Below are 15391 nucleotides of genomic sequence, written 5' to 3'. Positions count from 1 at the left end.
CTCACTTACTTACTCTCTCTCTCTCTCACACACACACAGAGAAGTTCATAGGGACACAGCAAGGCATGCATGATTTCCTATTTAGGATGGTGTCAAATTCAGCGTTAGAGATAGGCAGGGTGACAACAAAACACGTGTTATAGCTTTCCCTGAGTTCGCTTCCAGGAACTCTAAAAGAACTAGGAACTGTTCTTGCTATAAAGCCACAGTACAACCCAGCCCTCCACACTCTTCTCCCCTAGTACTGAGCTCCAAACCTAACTGAAAGTGTGGTCGCAGTATTTCTTCCCCCGTTGGGTCATTTTGAGTCAGACGCGTTCCGGTAAAGCGTTGTGGTCCACGGCGCAGCGTTTTCACGTGGATCGTGCTTCAGACCGCGTGCTCTTTCGCACCGCCGCTCGCCAACGCTGATCTCAGATCAGCTGTCTGCAGTCGAGCGGTCCGCGTACGCTGGCGGAGCGCTGATTGGGGAACGGCAGGAGGGTTCGGAGCACATGCGCGAGTCCCGCCAGCCCCGCTTACCTTTCCGTCGTGGTTCTGTTCGCTCCGGCGGGTGCCGTAAGGCGGCTGTGGACCATTCTCCAGACCAGATCCTATGAAACCACTATGGCCGTCTGCCACTCCAAACTCATCTGGAGAAGATACAGGAGGAACCGTGAGCGATTTTTTAAAATACAGAGAGTAATGACTACATTTCAATGTCCAGACTCATAAGTAGTTTATTTGCAGTGGTCTGCTTCTAATATTTAATTTATTTACTAATTTATCCCTTACTTATCTGGGAGAAAGCCCCATTGAGACTGTCACCTCTTTATCAAGGCGGAACTGGCCAAGAAAGCAGAGTATACCAAAACAAATACACAAGTGTAGGCACGACAACATTGAACAGTGCTGTTAAAGCAAAACTTTACTCTGTCATGCATGAAAACAGGTACAATCTTCAGCAGATGTTTTTACAAACTAAACCTACAGAAATGCTATTAGCTGTAGATTAGAGATGGGACAATTATTGAGGTCAAAAGGATTCCCACCCTTTAAAGGGGTAGGAACACAGGAAGCCTTCTACTCTTGACAAAATCAATTTATAAGAGTCTGGTTAAAAATATGCGTCAGCAGTTCAAACATTAAATCTGCAGCAGGTGTCCTTCAGAAGACAAGGGTCCAGGTAATCATGACCGGCAGGTTTCCATGGACCTGTCTCCTTCAAAGCCTTACAAACTTCAAGAGATGAAATATGACAAAAATAAAACGACTCTTAAATCACACTATTCATAATGTGTAATTGTGTCAAATCACACATTCCCTACAGTTAAGCTCAGCCTTTATTGGTGTTTAAGTCTATGGCAAAACAGGAAACAGAAAGATAAATAGGATAAGTAATTTCTCAAGTTTTGCTCCTGGGTAAAAAGATGTCAGCTGAAAATCAGCAGTCAGCTGTTGACACAAAATGGCATTCTATAAAGCTCGAGCAAAATAATTGCGCATACCCATTTTATGCTTGATTGCATATAAATGTGGCTCCCATTTTCATGTTTTATGTTTGTGCTTTCTCTTTTGCAGCCTAGCTTCCTCAAGCCTGACCCTCTTTTCTAGCACAATCGTACCACTTCATCTACAACCAGATGAGTCAGGATAGTCGACTATGATAACAGTGTACAGCTCATTCTAGTACTTCTTGTTTCACTGTTAATGTTAAGTGCTGAACATCCTTTCGGTAGTACCGTCGGTCTTATAAATCCATTCCAATGCACTTACGCAATTTGTTTTGGATAGGAGAGGTTGAGAGCCTGTTAAATGCATGCAATGTTACACTCATTTGGCAGATGCCGTATAAAGCTTATCCAGAGGACTATAATGAAACGAGTGTGGGCCCATAGTGACATGTGATGAGTTCGGTCCCCCCTAGAGTCGTGGAAACACTCAAAGTGAAAACTAGCAGCAGGTCCAAGGCGCAATCTTCATATGACAAGCACATCGATAACAGAACATTTAAGGCAGTTTCCATGATCTCAAGTCAAATGTGAGTTATGTAACATCATCATTTGAACACTGCAGGCTAACAAACGCACCAAAATAACAATGGAAAACCACACTGCCTCCTACGCACCAACCGGAGGAACGCTGGGCTATTTTTATTTTCACAGTATAACAATTTGTATGTGTTTTCCGGCAAGGTACACAGGGTCAACAGTTAAATACAAATTATTTTCTCACACAATAAAAACACATATATGCAGTTTTCTGTGCAGCTCTACTATATCAAAAGGAACCCAGCTAGGGCTGAAAATCACAGAACAGTCAGGTTTTGGCCAATAAAAAGGTATCACATGCTTGTTGGTCAACAAAAGGTAATCTAGGAACTGAGTGTAGCTCAGTGGGTAAGGAACTGGGCTTGTAACCAAAAGATCACAGGTTTGATTCCTGGGTCGGACACTGCTGTTTTACCCTTGAGCAAGGTACTTAACCCACATTGCTACATTATATATCCAGATGTATAAATAGATGCTATGTAAAAGTTGTGTAAGTCGCTCTGGATAAGAGCGTCTGCTAAATGCCTGTAATGTAATGTAATGAAGAGCGGGTGCAGTTTCATTAAAATAAATTTCGTAACGCCCACTGCTGACACAGTTCAGTTGTCTGGACTGAACGATCCCAGATATAATTTAATGCATCATACATACACTCATTTTAAATGATACAATTGAATGTAATACAGTGTAATACACAAAGAACATAAGAAAGTGTAAGGAGGAAGAATGCACAGCCAGTCCTGGTCAAAGCCATAAGTCCAAAGTCATATCTTGATTTGCTCTAATGCACAAATATACACCAAAGCTCATTTTTAGCTTGCTTGGAAAGTTATGAAGCATGTGTTGGATAAGTGAACACAATCATGCTCACTAGCAGTTCTTTCTAACATGCTAACTGCTTTCCCTGGTCCAACACAGGTAAAGGCAGAGCACCAGGGTACACTGGGCCTGCTCCTGGGGGTCCTTCCATTTTCTCCACAGATCCTCAGACCAGCAACCCGTACGCAGCAGATTAATTCACATGTGAACCGTGATTATTTATTAATTAGCATTATTATTTAATAATTTCTTATCCATAGGGGCTTACCGTGTCATAATGTCATTCAAAATAATGTCCATATCATAAGAGCTGTAAGAACAGGGGCCATACTGTCGGTAGAGAACACTATGCAATGCATCAAGCTAACCGCGATCACGCTCCTAACCTACTCTGAACCACGGCTAGCCCATTCGCCCGGGGAGTTCTCTGGCCTCAGACACACACAGGGCCGGTGCTGTAGCCCCGCCGTGTAAAACTCCCCTTCTTTTTCAAAGAAAAACTTACTGCATACCCTTAAGACCACCGCTTTTAGTCTGAAGCAAGCACAGTTCAAATCAGTTAATTACCACATTCCGTTCAGGTTCATTCAAAAATACTATCTCATTACTGGACCCTTGTCGTCCTTCCAACCACCCCCAGCCCCCCCACCCACCCATTGCACGGCATTTTAGAAATCTCTTTAAAGAGCATGCTCATTAATCCCCCAATTCAGGCCTTACTTGAACCAGAAGAACAGATAAACATGAGATGAAAACTCACATATTATAAAAATGAGACCGAGAAGGTTATTTATACTCACAAAAATGCATTTAGTCACAGGAAGCAGCTATTTTGCGTAAAATAAGAGACTATAATAACAGTTTATGCTAATGTTAATACGTAAAAATATCCTTTTTTTGCTTCTGCCTGTGGCACCACCGGTTTGTAAATGCCTGGGTTATTTGTGGCCATGCTATTCTGCTCTGGTGTCACCACCAACAGTAACAGATTGGATTACATATTTGCATAAAGAGCTATACCATGATCTGCTAATCTTACTCTCCCTTTAGGTTTAGCCGTAGCTCAGGGAACTACTCATGAATTAAAACAAATTTTATTTTGAAGATTTGACACAGCCCCCATTACGGGGCCTTTTTTAATGATCATTAAGCTAAATTATTTTGCAAATATGACACAAGCGATAACAGCTAAGAACTATTTCTTATGCAATAGCAGGGTATCACATAACATTTTTATAAAGCACCATGGGTCAAATATGGTTTGGTTCCGTGTCCTCAAACCTCCACAGTATTTAAAATGTTGTGTTAGAATCCTTGTGGGCTCAGAGCAATATTAAATCAGAAAGACAGAGGTCTTGAGGGTTTTCAATGTCTCACACTCATCCATCTCATCCATCTCCATCTGGACCTGTTAACTGTTAAAGGTGTGAAAAATCTCAGAGCCTATTATTATCTTTTCATAATCAAATGCAGCGGGGGGGGAGGGGGGGGCTGTTGCAATATGTCCACCCAGAGCTGGCCGGGTGTATCATTTTGTATGTAATCTTGCCGCGGTTTGTCTCTTGCTGCCAGGCCGCTGAACAGCTGAGCTGTTCACTTGCGGCCTCTAGTGGCAAGCTGGTAGGACTGCCACAATGTGTTCACTTCACATTGAGCGCTTCTGCCAGAGTTCAAACCAGGGCAGTATTTCCATTTAAAATGAGAAAACATACACTGGTCAAAAACAGCCACATACAAAAGAACACGCATGATATTAAGATGGAGGAAACCCAGTGCAAGATAATATTTATATTATGTACAAATATTATTGAGCATAATAGAGTCACCCCAACTACAAACATTATTTTTGCAATGTTAAAAGTTACTAAACACAACAATCCTGAATGAGATATCAAGACGTAGCTTACCATTCTTATGCCCTGCAGGTTCTCTTAGTGTAAATATAACAGAGCTGCTGTTCAAACTGTGTGTGTGTGTGTGTGTGTATGTCTGTGTCTCTACGACTCAGAAACTTCAAGTCCTGCTCTTCAAGCCCTTTTTAAAGGCACTTGCTGCTCAGCTGATGCTGATGAAACATGCTGATGAAAAGGGGAAGCCACTGCTACCGCATGTTTTCGGATGAAATTTTGCCCAAAGATTTACCTACTTTTTGGTGTCTCGTTCAGAACAGAAAAGCACTGAGACAAAAATACCCTTCTGTCATGTAAAGAACTGTAAATCATTCCCCAACAATCTGCAGTCCTGGTTAGTAAGTATTTAGTAGAAATTCCTTTGGAATGATCAAAAACTTCAGAATACAATTCACACTGATGCAAAAAAAATTATTTCCACTAGTTCTAAAGGCATGGAATAACTTGGCGGTATATGTTGTGTACTCAGATAAATGATCCATGGTAAAGGCTGGTTCTCTAAGTATCCTTGAAAGGAATATGAGTGAATGAACAAATGTATTATAACCCAAAGTCAGCAACAGAGGAAAAAGAAAACTGAGTGGGACCAAAAGACGTGGGTGCGGGTGCCTAGCAGGTCTTGGGCGGGATGTTCACACTGCATATTGAGCGAAAGGAGATGTTTGTACAATCGACAGTGTGACCATGTGACCAGAGCTTCTAGAACTTTCTTCTTAAGAGTCCTAAAACCAATACTAAATGACGAAAAAGGGATCACAATATTGTGTAAACATTATGTCGTTTTTCAAATATGCAAGGAAACAAAAATAATATCTGAAGTACGAACAGCCAAGTTTCAAGTTTTAATGAGGATCCCCTGGGACTCCTTCAGACCTTCCAAGGTGCACAAAACTAAGTTTGGGAACCCCTGTGTTGCACAGCTGAATCTCAGTATCAAACCATCTGGCTACTCTGTCAGGACTCTGATAGCACGCTCCACAGCACAGTACATGTCAGTTGGACACCAAGTTCTCATAACCACTGACTCCTAATCCCTTTTGAGTGACTATTGTTTGGTCACACTGTAACTCTTGTAAACTTAAAATAATGTTTCTTTTCGCTGTTTATTTTAAATCGAGGCACCTTCGGAATTTCAACTACCGCGTGGCGGACAGGAAAAACCGCCGCCTCTTGACAGCATTGTAAGATTGAACTGTCAAGACTACAATTGTATCTGCCATGATAAAGCCCTGCAAGCTGGTAAATCCAACACAGGCCACAGACAGATGCCTCAGCTGCAGAGGATAATTGGACGCGGACAGCATGGGCACCCAGTCGCCTCTGTGCGAAGAACGGCTCGACAGCCGAAGCGTTTCGACTGAGCGATGGCGCTGTTGCAGTGACACTCGCAGCCGTCTGTCACAGGCGGCAAAGCTTGTTCCCAAACGCGATCCTGCAAGCGCGTCAAGAAAAGCGGGCCTCCCCCAGTCGACGGTCCGGTCAGCTTATGCGTCGGTAACCAATTGGCAAACGGGATTTTAAAGCCTACACGCTTCTAGGTCGTACAGTAATAGGTTACAAACCGGTGCTCTGACCGCATGGACATTTTGTTGTTTGGAGTTGAGTTGAACTGTGAATGTTCCATTATGAGTTGAAATATAACTTGACAGTCGTGTTATTGTGTAACATTATAGTGGTTTTTCAGTATAATGCGACAGTAGTGTCACAATACAATGTTTGAGTATTTGCACAATGTAACATTTACAACGTTAAAACTGTGTTTGGAGGGAGCAAGTGTGTATTATTGTAGGGTTGTGTTCGTGCAGCTGTAAGGTTTCGCGAGCGGGTGTAGGTTGTGTGTGTGAGTGTGTATGTGAAATAGTGCTACTGTACCGGTTCACCGGCATCTCACCTCCAGAGGTCCGGGCCTGGTTGTGACCGTCCTTGAGGTCCTCTGGAAGCTGGGGCTGGCTAGTTGATGGGACAGGGGGGCCAGGGTCCTGGAGTTCAGAGTTGGGCGGGGCTAAGAGAACTTCCCGTTTCAGTGTCAGGTCCAGGGTCTGCCCGCTGAAAAGTGGCTGGATCTGTCCCAGTTCCAGAATGGACACTGTCCTCCCGTTCACCACCAGGATCTCATCCCCCGGCCTCAGCCCTGCCAACAGGACAAGCACACGCACGCACACACACACACGCACGCACACACACACACGAAAACGCATGCACGCACGCACACAGGCACACACACACGCACGCACGCACGCACGCACAGGCACAGGCATACACACACACGCACGCACACACACATACACACACAGACACACACACAGGCACACACACAGACACAGACATACGCACACCCACACACACACAAACACACACAGGAAGTGAGGAAATGACACCACTCTCCCCGACACTGCAGCACTACTGAATAGTGCGCTTTCTTTTTGTCCTCCTCTTTGTGCAGAATGAATGCAGCCCTGTGTCCAGGCAGGGTCACGCCAGGCCCTAAACAGATTCCACTTGTTCTCAATACGGAAAACAGACAGAAATACTCTGTCCGAAAGCAAAGGGACGTTTCACATCTGCAATGCAAAACCTTCAAGCGTCTACACGCCATTTAGTCCAAAATCTATATGACGAAATATATTTTAAACCCAAACTGAATAAAAGCCAAAAAAAAGAAACAACGTGGTACCTTCACTGAAAGCCAGTCCATCTGGGAGAGTCTCGCTCACGAAGATGTGGCTGTGCCCACAGCCGTCTACATGCCCCGTCACAGCAAACCCTGTGATCAGAGGTCAAAGGTCAAACATTAAAGGCATGAAAGAGGAGAGGGCAAGACCGGGGTCACAGGCAGAATGGGCGCCCAGTTTCCCCTGAAACTCACCAAAATCTGAGATGTCATCGGGCCGGGACAGCTGCAGGGCGAACACATCCAGGGGGAAGACCTCCAAGCTGTCATACAGCTGTTAACAATTATTTTAGAAAAGCACAGACCAATTAGAATCCATCAGTAAACGACATTCAAAATGTAAAATTTTGACATATTTTCATATAAATACTATCGGCTGCAATGTACCAAATGTTTACCGCACAAGTACAAACATTGCAGTCACCAGCTATGTCTGCACATCAGACGGACGGAGTGTAGCACAGTGGGTAAGGAACTGGGCTTGTAACCGAAAGGTCGCAGGTTCGATTCCCGGGTAAGGACACTGCCGTTGTACCCTTGAGCGAGGTACTTAACCTGCATTGCTTCAGTATATATCCAGCTGTATAAATGCATACAATGTAAAATGCTATATAAAAAGTTGTGTAAGTCGCTCTGGATAAGAGCGTCTGCTAAATGCCTGTAATGTAATTTATTACAAATGTAAAAACTTACAATGCTCTTAATATCAACAAGTATGCAATTTGTGCAGAAAAACATAAGGGCAATGCTTGTCCTGATTCCAGGTTTTAAATTGCCTAATTAATAGAGCCTCAGACAGATATATTGTAAGCCTGAGAAATGGGGCTAGGATAACCGTGATGGAGCATGTGTATGAACGAGCGTCTGGGCCCTTACCAGGTCCTGAATGAGCTCGCTGGGGGCGAGCGTGACAACCTCCACACTCTGTCCCATGCACCTGCGCAGTCGCAGGCCGTGCAGACGGGCGTCCAGCTGCCTCATCTGCGAGAGCGGGGGCAGAACAGAAATGAGCACTCGTATTGGGGTCCTAACAATATATGCTAACACAAAGAGAAGTAGTGTTCCAAATGAGAGAGCAGTGGCCTGGATACACTCAACATGCATTGAACTGCAAGTCACAGGTGATAATAAGTTTGACTGCTTTCAGGCCTCTGCCGCTCCACCTAAAGCCTGGTTTTCAACATGGAGTCTGTGAAGGAACTGTAGGGGGTGCGCAAAAGAAAACCCCACCCACACCAACCAACCCACCCTCCACACCACAATTACAAAATCAACCTCCCATAGATCAATTCCAAAAAAAAAAAAAACAAAGACATACAATAACTCCTGGGCTGACACAACTCTAAATTAAGTTTTAACAGGTCAAAGTGCATTCAACACACACTACAACACCTTGATAACTGCAACACAAGATGCAATGTTGTACAGTAGCCTTTGTCCACCAGAACACTGTGGATTGCTTTAAAAGCCTGTAGAAAGCCACTTTGCCAGTTCTCTGAACTGCTCTCCCATCCATGGTGGAAACATTGTTTCAGCTAGTTGGTATTGACCCTGTGTCATGACACACCAATAAACCACTACATCACTGTTGAACAAAAAGGCCTGTGGTAGTTTACATCTCAACTCGCTTTTGTTTTTTGTTTGTTTTTCCCCTCACCACTCCCATAATCCTCTTTTGGAGTCTATTTTCACAATAAAAGCATTTCAAACATTTAGTAAACACCTGGTTCATTATTATACATACATTATAGTCACACCCCTACCATCAACCTCTTCACTGACCCGTATAATCCCTTGCATCTTTCAAGAAGCCTCAAGAAACATTCCATCTTGAAATATAAAGTCAAAATTGAAAAAATAAATGTTGTGTCTTCAGGCACATGAGGAAAGTTCACCTAAAGTTCGCCATCCACAGAAGTGCCTTTTAATGAGGTGCAGGACTACTGTTCCCGATAACAAAAAATCCCAAACTCCCAGTACCTACCTTACAGACCGAGGACAGCAGGTCCGTCGCCGTTAAGTCACCCGTTACAGGCACGGAGACGGCCCTGTGGTCCGGCAGATAAACGCAGCACGTAGTCTCTGGGCACCTGTCCCAGTGGCTGCCTTTACACAAGGCTGCAGCGTAGAGATTAGCCAAACCATCCAGTCTCTATTTTTTTGGGGAGGGCAGGAGAGAAAAAAACAGGATGAAAAAAAATTAATAATGCAACAAACAGTAAACAGGCACAGAGTAAAGGGGCTGAAGAGAATCCAAATAGATTTGGCTAATTACAAAATCTTTATGATTTTATCATTGATTTGATTTTAGACATTAGAAATTCAAGTAATTATAATCGAAATAACGATCATCGCAGTCTAATTACTGCCAGAATGAAGAAGCGTTTTGATTGTTCTCACTATTGCCGTGCCCCCCTCAAAAAATAAAAATAAAAGAGTCATCTGCTGTTTCAGTCACATGGCCACGAGGAGGTCACCGGTAATTTCATGCTTCCGCGATTCCGCATTAAAGCGCCATTTCATTCGGTTTCGGGTTGAGACTTCGCGTCTCCGAAATGCAAATGGCGGTCGTCATCTTACAGCTCTTCAGACTCGCAGAAATGCGCCACAAGAAAGCCACACGAGCATGTAAGAAAAAAAAAGATCCACACCAGTACACAAAACTAACAAGAAAAAATAAACAGAACAACCAAATAATCGTTCGTGCTTGTGGAAAGCCGTCTCGCTAAGGAATAGACGCGTTTCTGTTTTCAAACCCGAATGACTCACACACAGAGTAAACATTTGGGATCGGTCAGGGTGAATTCTGCACAGAAGGACTTGTATTTCTGAGGCTACTGGAAACTGTTTGCCACTATGTCACTGCAGTAGTCACAGACTCTGAGACCAACTCAGACGTCCATGGAAAAGTCCTATTCAGAGAAGAAAAAGCCTTTTCTTTAGTTCTAAAATGGTTGGAAATATTCTCTCACCCTCACTCATTCTGCCACACACAAGGCACTACTTTAACCAAGGGTGGGGTTAGGGAGAGAAGGCAGCCTGTAGTAGGCCCTTCACTTCAACACCAAAACCCTGCTTCAACGTTAAAACCAATTTGGGCCCAGGAAACCAAGTGGGTCAACTCTGTAATCAGCTGCTTCAGCTAAAGTTCATCCTGAAAAAACAAAGGAAACCAGAAGACCCGTGAGCTTCCCAGAACTAGGACAGGGGCCCCTATCGTAATGTCCTGAGTGTTCCCTAACCCCATAGCTGTTGCAGATACTGAAGGACACATTTAGATGGGCTTCGATTAGGATTATGTAGGGAAATCCAAGATCTCTCAGCATACCCTGCACACAATACGAAGTGAAAGGGTATCACCAATGGGATCGCAGAGATCCACTGCATTCAAATAAAGAGCCAACAGGAAGAGACAGATGAGAGTGCAGTGGGGCAGGGGAAGGCACGGGCTGAATGAAAAGAGGAGGAGAACTATAAAAGGTGTCTGCCTGTGTGCTGTGGTAACGCGGTCTATGAGTGGCTCCTCTCTCCAGCAGCACTAGGGGGATTCTGGGAGCGTACCGGCAATCCTACGGAATAACGGGCCCCCCCGGAGCCAAGATGGAGGGCCTCCACCCCTGGTGAGCGAGTCAGCCAATGAAGATCCCTTTGCACACAATGAGATCTACAGTTTACTCTCTGCAGAGTCAACAGATTGCCAGCCTGCTGTTACAACTAGGCAGAGAGGCCTGGTTCCTTATGTGCAGATAGGCCTGGTGAACTGATACTGGCTGTGATTCATTCACCGTTTGTCTTTATCTTTGACAGACAATTTAAATCAACATTTTGTCAGTCTGGAAAGTTCAGCTGAAACTAAAATGTATTTATTTTCTTCTCAAATTGCATCCTTTCTTACATTCTAATCAAGACTGATTTAAACCTGGGAAACCAGGTGAGTTACATCCCTGGCTAATCAGTGGCATTAATCAATAAATTAAATGTCAGGCAGAAAAGAAAAACCAGCAGTGCTACTGGCCTTGTGGGCCAGATGTAAGTATCTCTGCCTTACAGTGTGGACTATTCCTAATCCATCAGTTGTGTGGTGCCCCCTTGAGGTAAATACAGTATACATTTACTAGTACAGGATAAGGTGTTCTCAAACATCTATCCTGGAAATCATAAATAATGATTTAACCAGTTTTTCCAACACACTTGGAATGCTCTGGATCAGAAACTGTAACTGGGTGATGTCCAATAGCATCTTTAACAAGTAGAAAAAGAACATGCTCTCAAGGTGTCATCTTTGGTGTTGACAGTCTGCGTACATTTAAAGATCTACAGCTCCATTTCTGTTTTGGCCTGGCTTTTCTTTCATGTTAGTTTGGCATTACATGCTTGTGGGGCGCCCTGAAGCTCCCCAACTGACCAACTGCATAAAATGCAAAGCACTGTGGGTAAAACGAGGGGTCTGGTCTCCACAATTCACCTTGTCAAAGTTGACACTGACTGGGAATCTCTGTGGTTCACTGTGTGTTTTACATTGCGGAATAAAAACTACCAGACAATCCATTGCAATTCTGCTAGACAACACAAAGTATTTTTGCACATGAGCTCTATAAATTCAGGAGCAACTTTAGAGGATTTATAATAGAGCTAAAGGACTCCAGACTGAGAAGGCTCCATTGAAAATGAACTAGACACAGTGATGGATCACATGAGATTTACTTCAGATGGGAAAATGATGAACCTACGCTGGATGAATGGCATGTTCTGGATGTGATGCTGTTGCGATGATCTATGTGATGTCTTTGAGTCATCCATCATGATGAATCACGAGAGACAGCAATATACATAGATATGTATGACTGCAGACTCCACTATTATACCACTGACCTAGACCAGGTCACAGTCACAGGAAATTGGAAACGATATCACAATTCGCCAGGACACACACACGTAACACTCATTTGTTTGCTAGGGTGTGTTCTTTCATTTCAACCATGTTTAGAGTGAACTGGGTGCCTTTTGCCAAAGAATTCTTGGCGACACATTACTTGCACCCTTCGGGATAAGGCTGACATAACACTGTCGTACGCGTGACATAACAGCTGCCACAAGATGGCATAACAGCGTTTGTCAAATTACATAACAATGTCACACTTTCATCGGTATCATCTGTCATAACATTTGCCAATAAAAATGATGACATTTGACATAAATTGACATCATCTGTTCTGCCATCTTCTGACATCTTCTCTTAAGGTGTTATGGCCTTATGTGGAAGGGTTCAAGTAAAGTGTTACCAAATGTTTTAATGAAAAACGTTTATCAAACATATTAGTAAGTGTAACTGTACTTTTATCATTAGGATAAGGAAAAATATGTGTTGAATAAAGTCTTTGACGGCCTGCTGTCCATCTCTTCCATACATTGAGGGGACCCAGGTCCTCAGTAGTAGACTGTGTGAAATGTGAGCAGAGGACATGTCTTCCATACATTGACGAGACCCAGGTCCTCAGTAGTAGACTGTGTGAAATGTGAGCAGAGGACACATCTTCCATACATTGACGAGACCCAGGTCCTCAGTAGTAGACTGTGTGAAATGTGAGCAGAGGACACGTCTTTCATACATTGAGGGGACTCAGGTGCTCAATAGTAGACTGTGTGAAATGTGAGCAGAAGACATGGAAGGCGTGACTCACCTCCGAGCTGCAGGGAGGAAGAGGGCTTAGCTGTCCCTCACAACTTCCATCAAAGACCTAAAAGACAGAAAGAGAAAAAAAGCACTGTACCAACCACTTCACTGAGGAAAAAAACCCTTAGTCATCCTCGCAGTGACCAAGGGCAACACAAACACAAACACACACACACACACACACACACACACAGACGCATGTATATATATATGAAACTATTTTCAGCTTCCAGCCTCTTCCACTCGTTTCCATTCTGGGGAAAAAATAACTTCCAGTACTTCCCTAAAAATAACGGTCGATGCGGTGGAAGAGTTAAAACGGGCCTGGCTCGGCCGGTGTGGTGAGTCGGCTGCCGGCTGTATCACTGCTGCCACCGCACAGGCTGTCCGCCGTCTGTCTCGCTTTCACCAGTCATTCCATAACAACAGCGGATTTTCTCTCCTCTCAATACCTTAAAGGACTTCCCAGTTCTGGCTTGAATGGCTAACCGTAGACTGACAAGTACAGTGACCCTGAATTTTACAGGCTGTAATACAGGAATCTGCGTGATGCAGGACAGCTCAGATCACATAACTTGCTCTTTTTTATTAAAATAAAAAACTGAGATTCTTTTTGCAGGTTCAGTTCAGCAGTAGAACACTGCCACTGTACCTCTAACCAAGGCACTTATAAATAAGCAATACATTAAATCACCCTCTTAAATAAGTAAACGTCCGCGGTCTGGAAAAAAGTTTTTTAAACCACATCTGACGAATGGGGCAGCGGGGGTGAAGCAGGGAACGCATTCGTTGCAAAACTGCCTAATTTTAGAGACTTAAGTTCTCTTACGGATCTACAAATCAAAATCTGACTTTGCTGCAGCCCCGTTCCTTTACCCGAGCCTTCACCGAATCGCGGGGATGTGTCCTCCTGCCTGGGCAGACCCCAGGGGGGCAAGGACGGAAGCATTTAAATTTAGGCTGCTGCGTCGGCAAGGGCGGGGCACGGAGAGACCGTGCGGCGGCGGCTTGCTGACGCGGCGGGTTTCTGAGGGCATGACGGACCCAGGTGGGCGGGCACACGTGCGTGTGAGAGCGACACCGGTCCTAGAATTTAGGAAGCCGACGGGAGTCTGACGCTAGGCGGGATTAGCCTGCAAATTGGAAAAATTTCGAGCCAGCACATCTGACAGGTCTAAGGGAGTGCTTGCTTCTTGTTAATGTCTGCTAGCGCTCCTGCACTGGCAGAGACGTGTGCTCGGCGAGGAGTCGCTGGCATGAGAAGGAGACAGCTGGGGTTTCCTGTGTGGCGACTCAAGATAAAGCATTATTCTTCAACACGGCCATGCGTCCCGTGGTCAAGAAACAAACACCACCCACACCAGCGCTGGGCCGTGAGGGGCGAGAGGCAGGAAGGGGATTATGGACGACCCATGTGCTAGTCTACGCCCTCCTTAACCTTTTAAGGTGTAAGACCACAAATATGTGATTAACTGAACATTCTATTGCTGATATAACAATCGCTATGGTTACTGAAAGAAATGGAGTTCTAGAAAACTGACTTAGAATATTTTTAAAAACCTACTCTTCAAAGGGCTAATTGACATAGGATGCTCAATGAATCTGTGAGTCTCTGAAAATCTTCACTGCCTATCCAGGATAAAAAGAAAGGCATTCAAAAGGGGGAAACTATGTTCAAATAAGATCTGTTTTTTCATCTTTAGGCTCATCTTTATTGGAAAATGTTGAGTGTGGATCTTTCATTTCCATACCTCTTAGACTAAAAGCTGAAAAAAGAGTGCAGTTCACTTAAAAATCTACTTAAAATGCAAATTGCAAATTGGGATGAACAGAAAAAAACGGGAAAAGAAAAGTAAGAGAAATAGGAAGTGAGAATAAATGGGACGTGCGGTAGCTCTCTTCGATAAGCGAGGTGACGTTCCAGAGAGGTGGGGTCAGGACTTTCTCCACGTGACCCGTGGGGACTGAACAAAGGTTCTCAAGACCCAGTTGTCAATGTAAAAATAACAATAATAATAACTGAACCTGGCCAAGTGCAAATCCAGGAGAGGGTCCTCCAGAAACGTTTTGGGCCGCTTAAAATTCAGCGAATGGCTTGAGGGCTTTCCAGAACCATCTGTTCTTTTCCACGGGGACAGGTCACAGCAATTTACCACATATGGCTTTTAATAATTCATGTTCCATTTCTTTTCCCTTTCTCTGTGATTTCGCCCCGTCCGGCAAGAGAACACGCACCGTTTAGCAAGACCTCATTATAAGGGCTGCTGGGTCTCTCAACACCGAGGCA

The 15391-nt window shown here is 44.1% G+C and overlaps 1 protein-coding gene across 3 annotated transcripts in view; it reads right to left on the bottom strand.

The window, feature by feature from the left end:
- tiam2a (TIAM Rac1 associated GEF 2a) overlaps nucleotides 1-15391 on the bottom strand; it is a 90503-nt gene that overhangs the window by 23245 nt on the left and 51867 nt on the right. For all 3 annotated transcript variants that reach the window (XM_064331678.1, XM_064331668.1, XM_064331686.1), the window contains exons 9-15: nucleotides 13112-13168; nucleotides 9415-9582; nucleotides 8307-8411; nucleotides 7626-7704; nucleotides 7434-7523; nucleotides 6651-6890; nucleotides 523-632 (exon numbers count right to left, since the gene is read on the bottom strand). In XM_064331678.1, coding sequence (XP_064187748.1) covers nucleotides 523-632; nucleotides 6651-6890; nucleotides 7434-7523; nucleotides 7626-7704; nucleotides 8307-8411; nucleotides 9415-9582; nucleotides 13112-13168 — 849 coding nt within the window. The remainder of the gene's footprint in view (nucleotides 1-522; nucleotides 633-6650; nucleotides 6891-7433; nucleotides 7524-7625; nucleotides 7705-8306; nucleotides 8412-9414; nucleotides 9583-13111; nucleotides 13169-15391) is intronic.

The sequence above is a fragment of the Anguilla rostrata genome, chromosome 1, assembly GCF_018555375.3.
Source record: "Anguilla rostrata isolate EN2019 chromosome 1, ASM1855537v3, whole genome shotgun sequence".
NCBI classification, from domain to species: Eukaryota; Metazoa; Chordata; class Actinopteri; order Anguilliformes; family Anguillidae; genus Anguilla; species Anguilla rostrata.
Note: the sequence above shows the minus strand (reverse complement) of the source record. Positions and strands in the feature narration are given on the sequence as shown.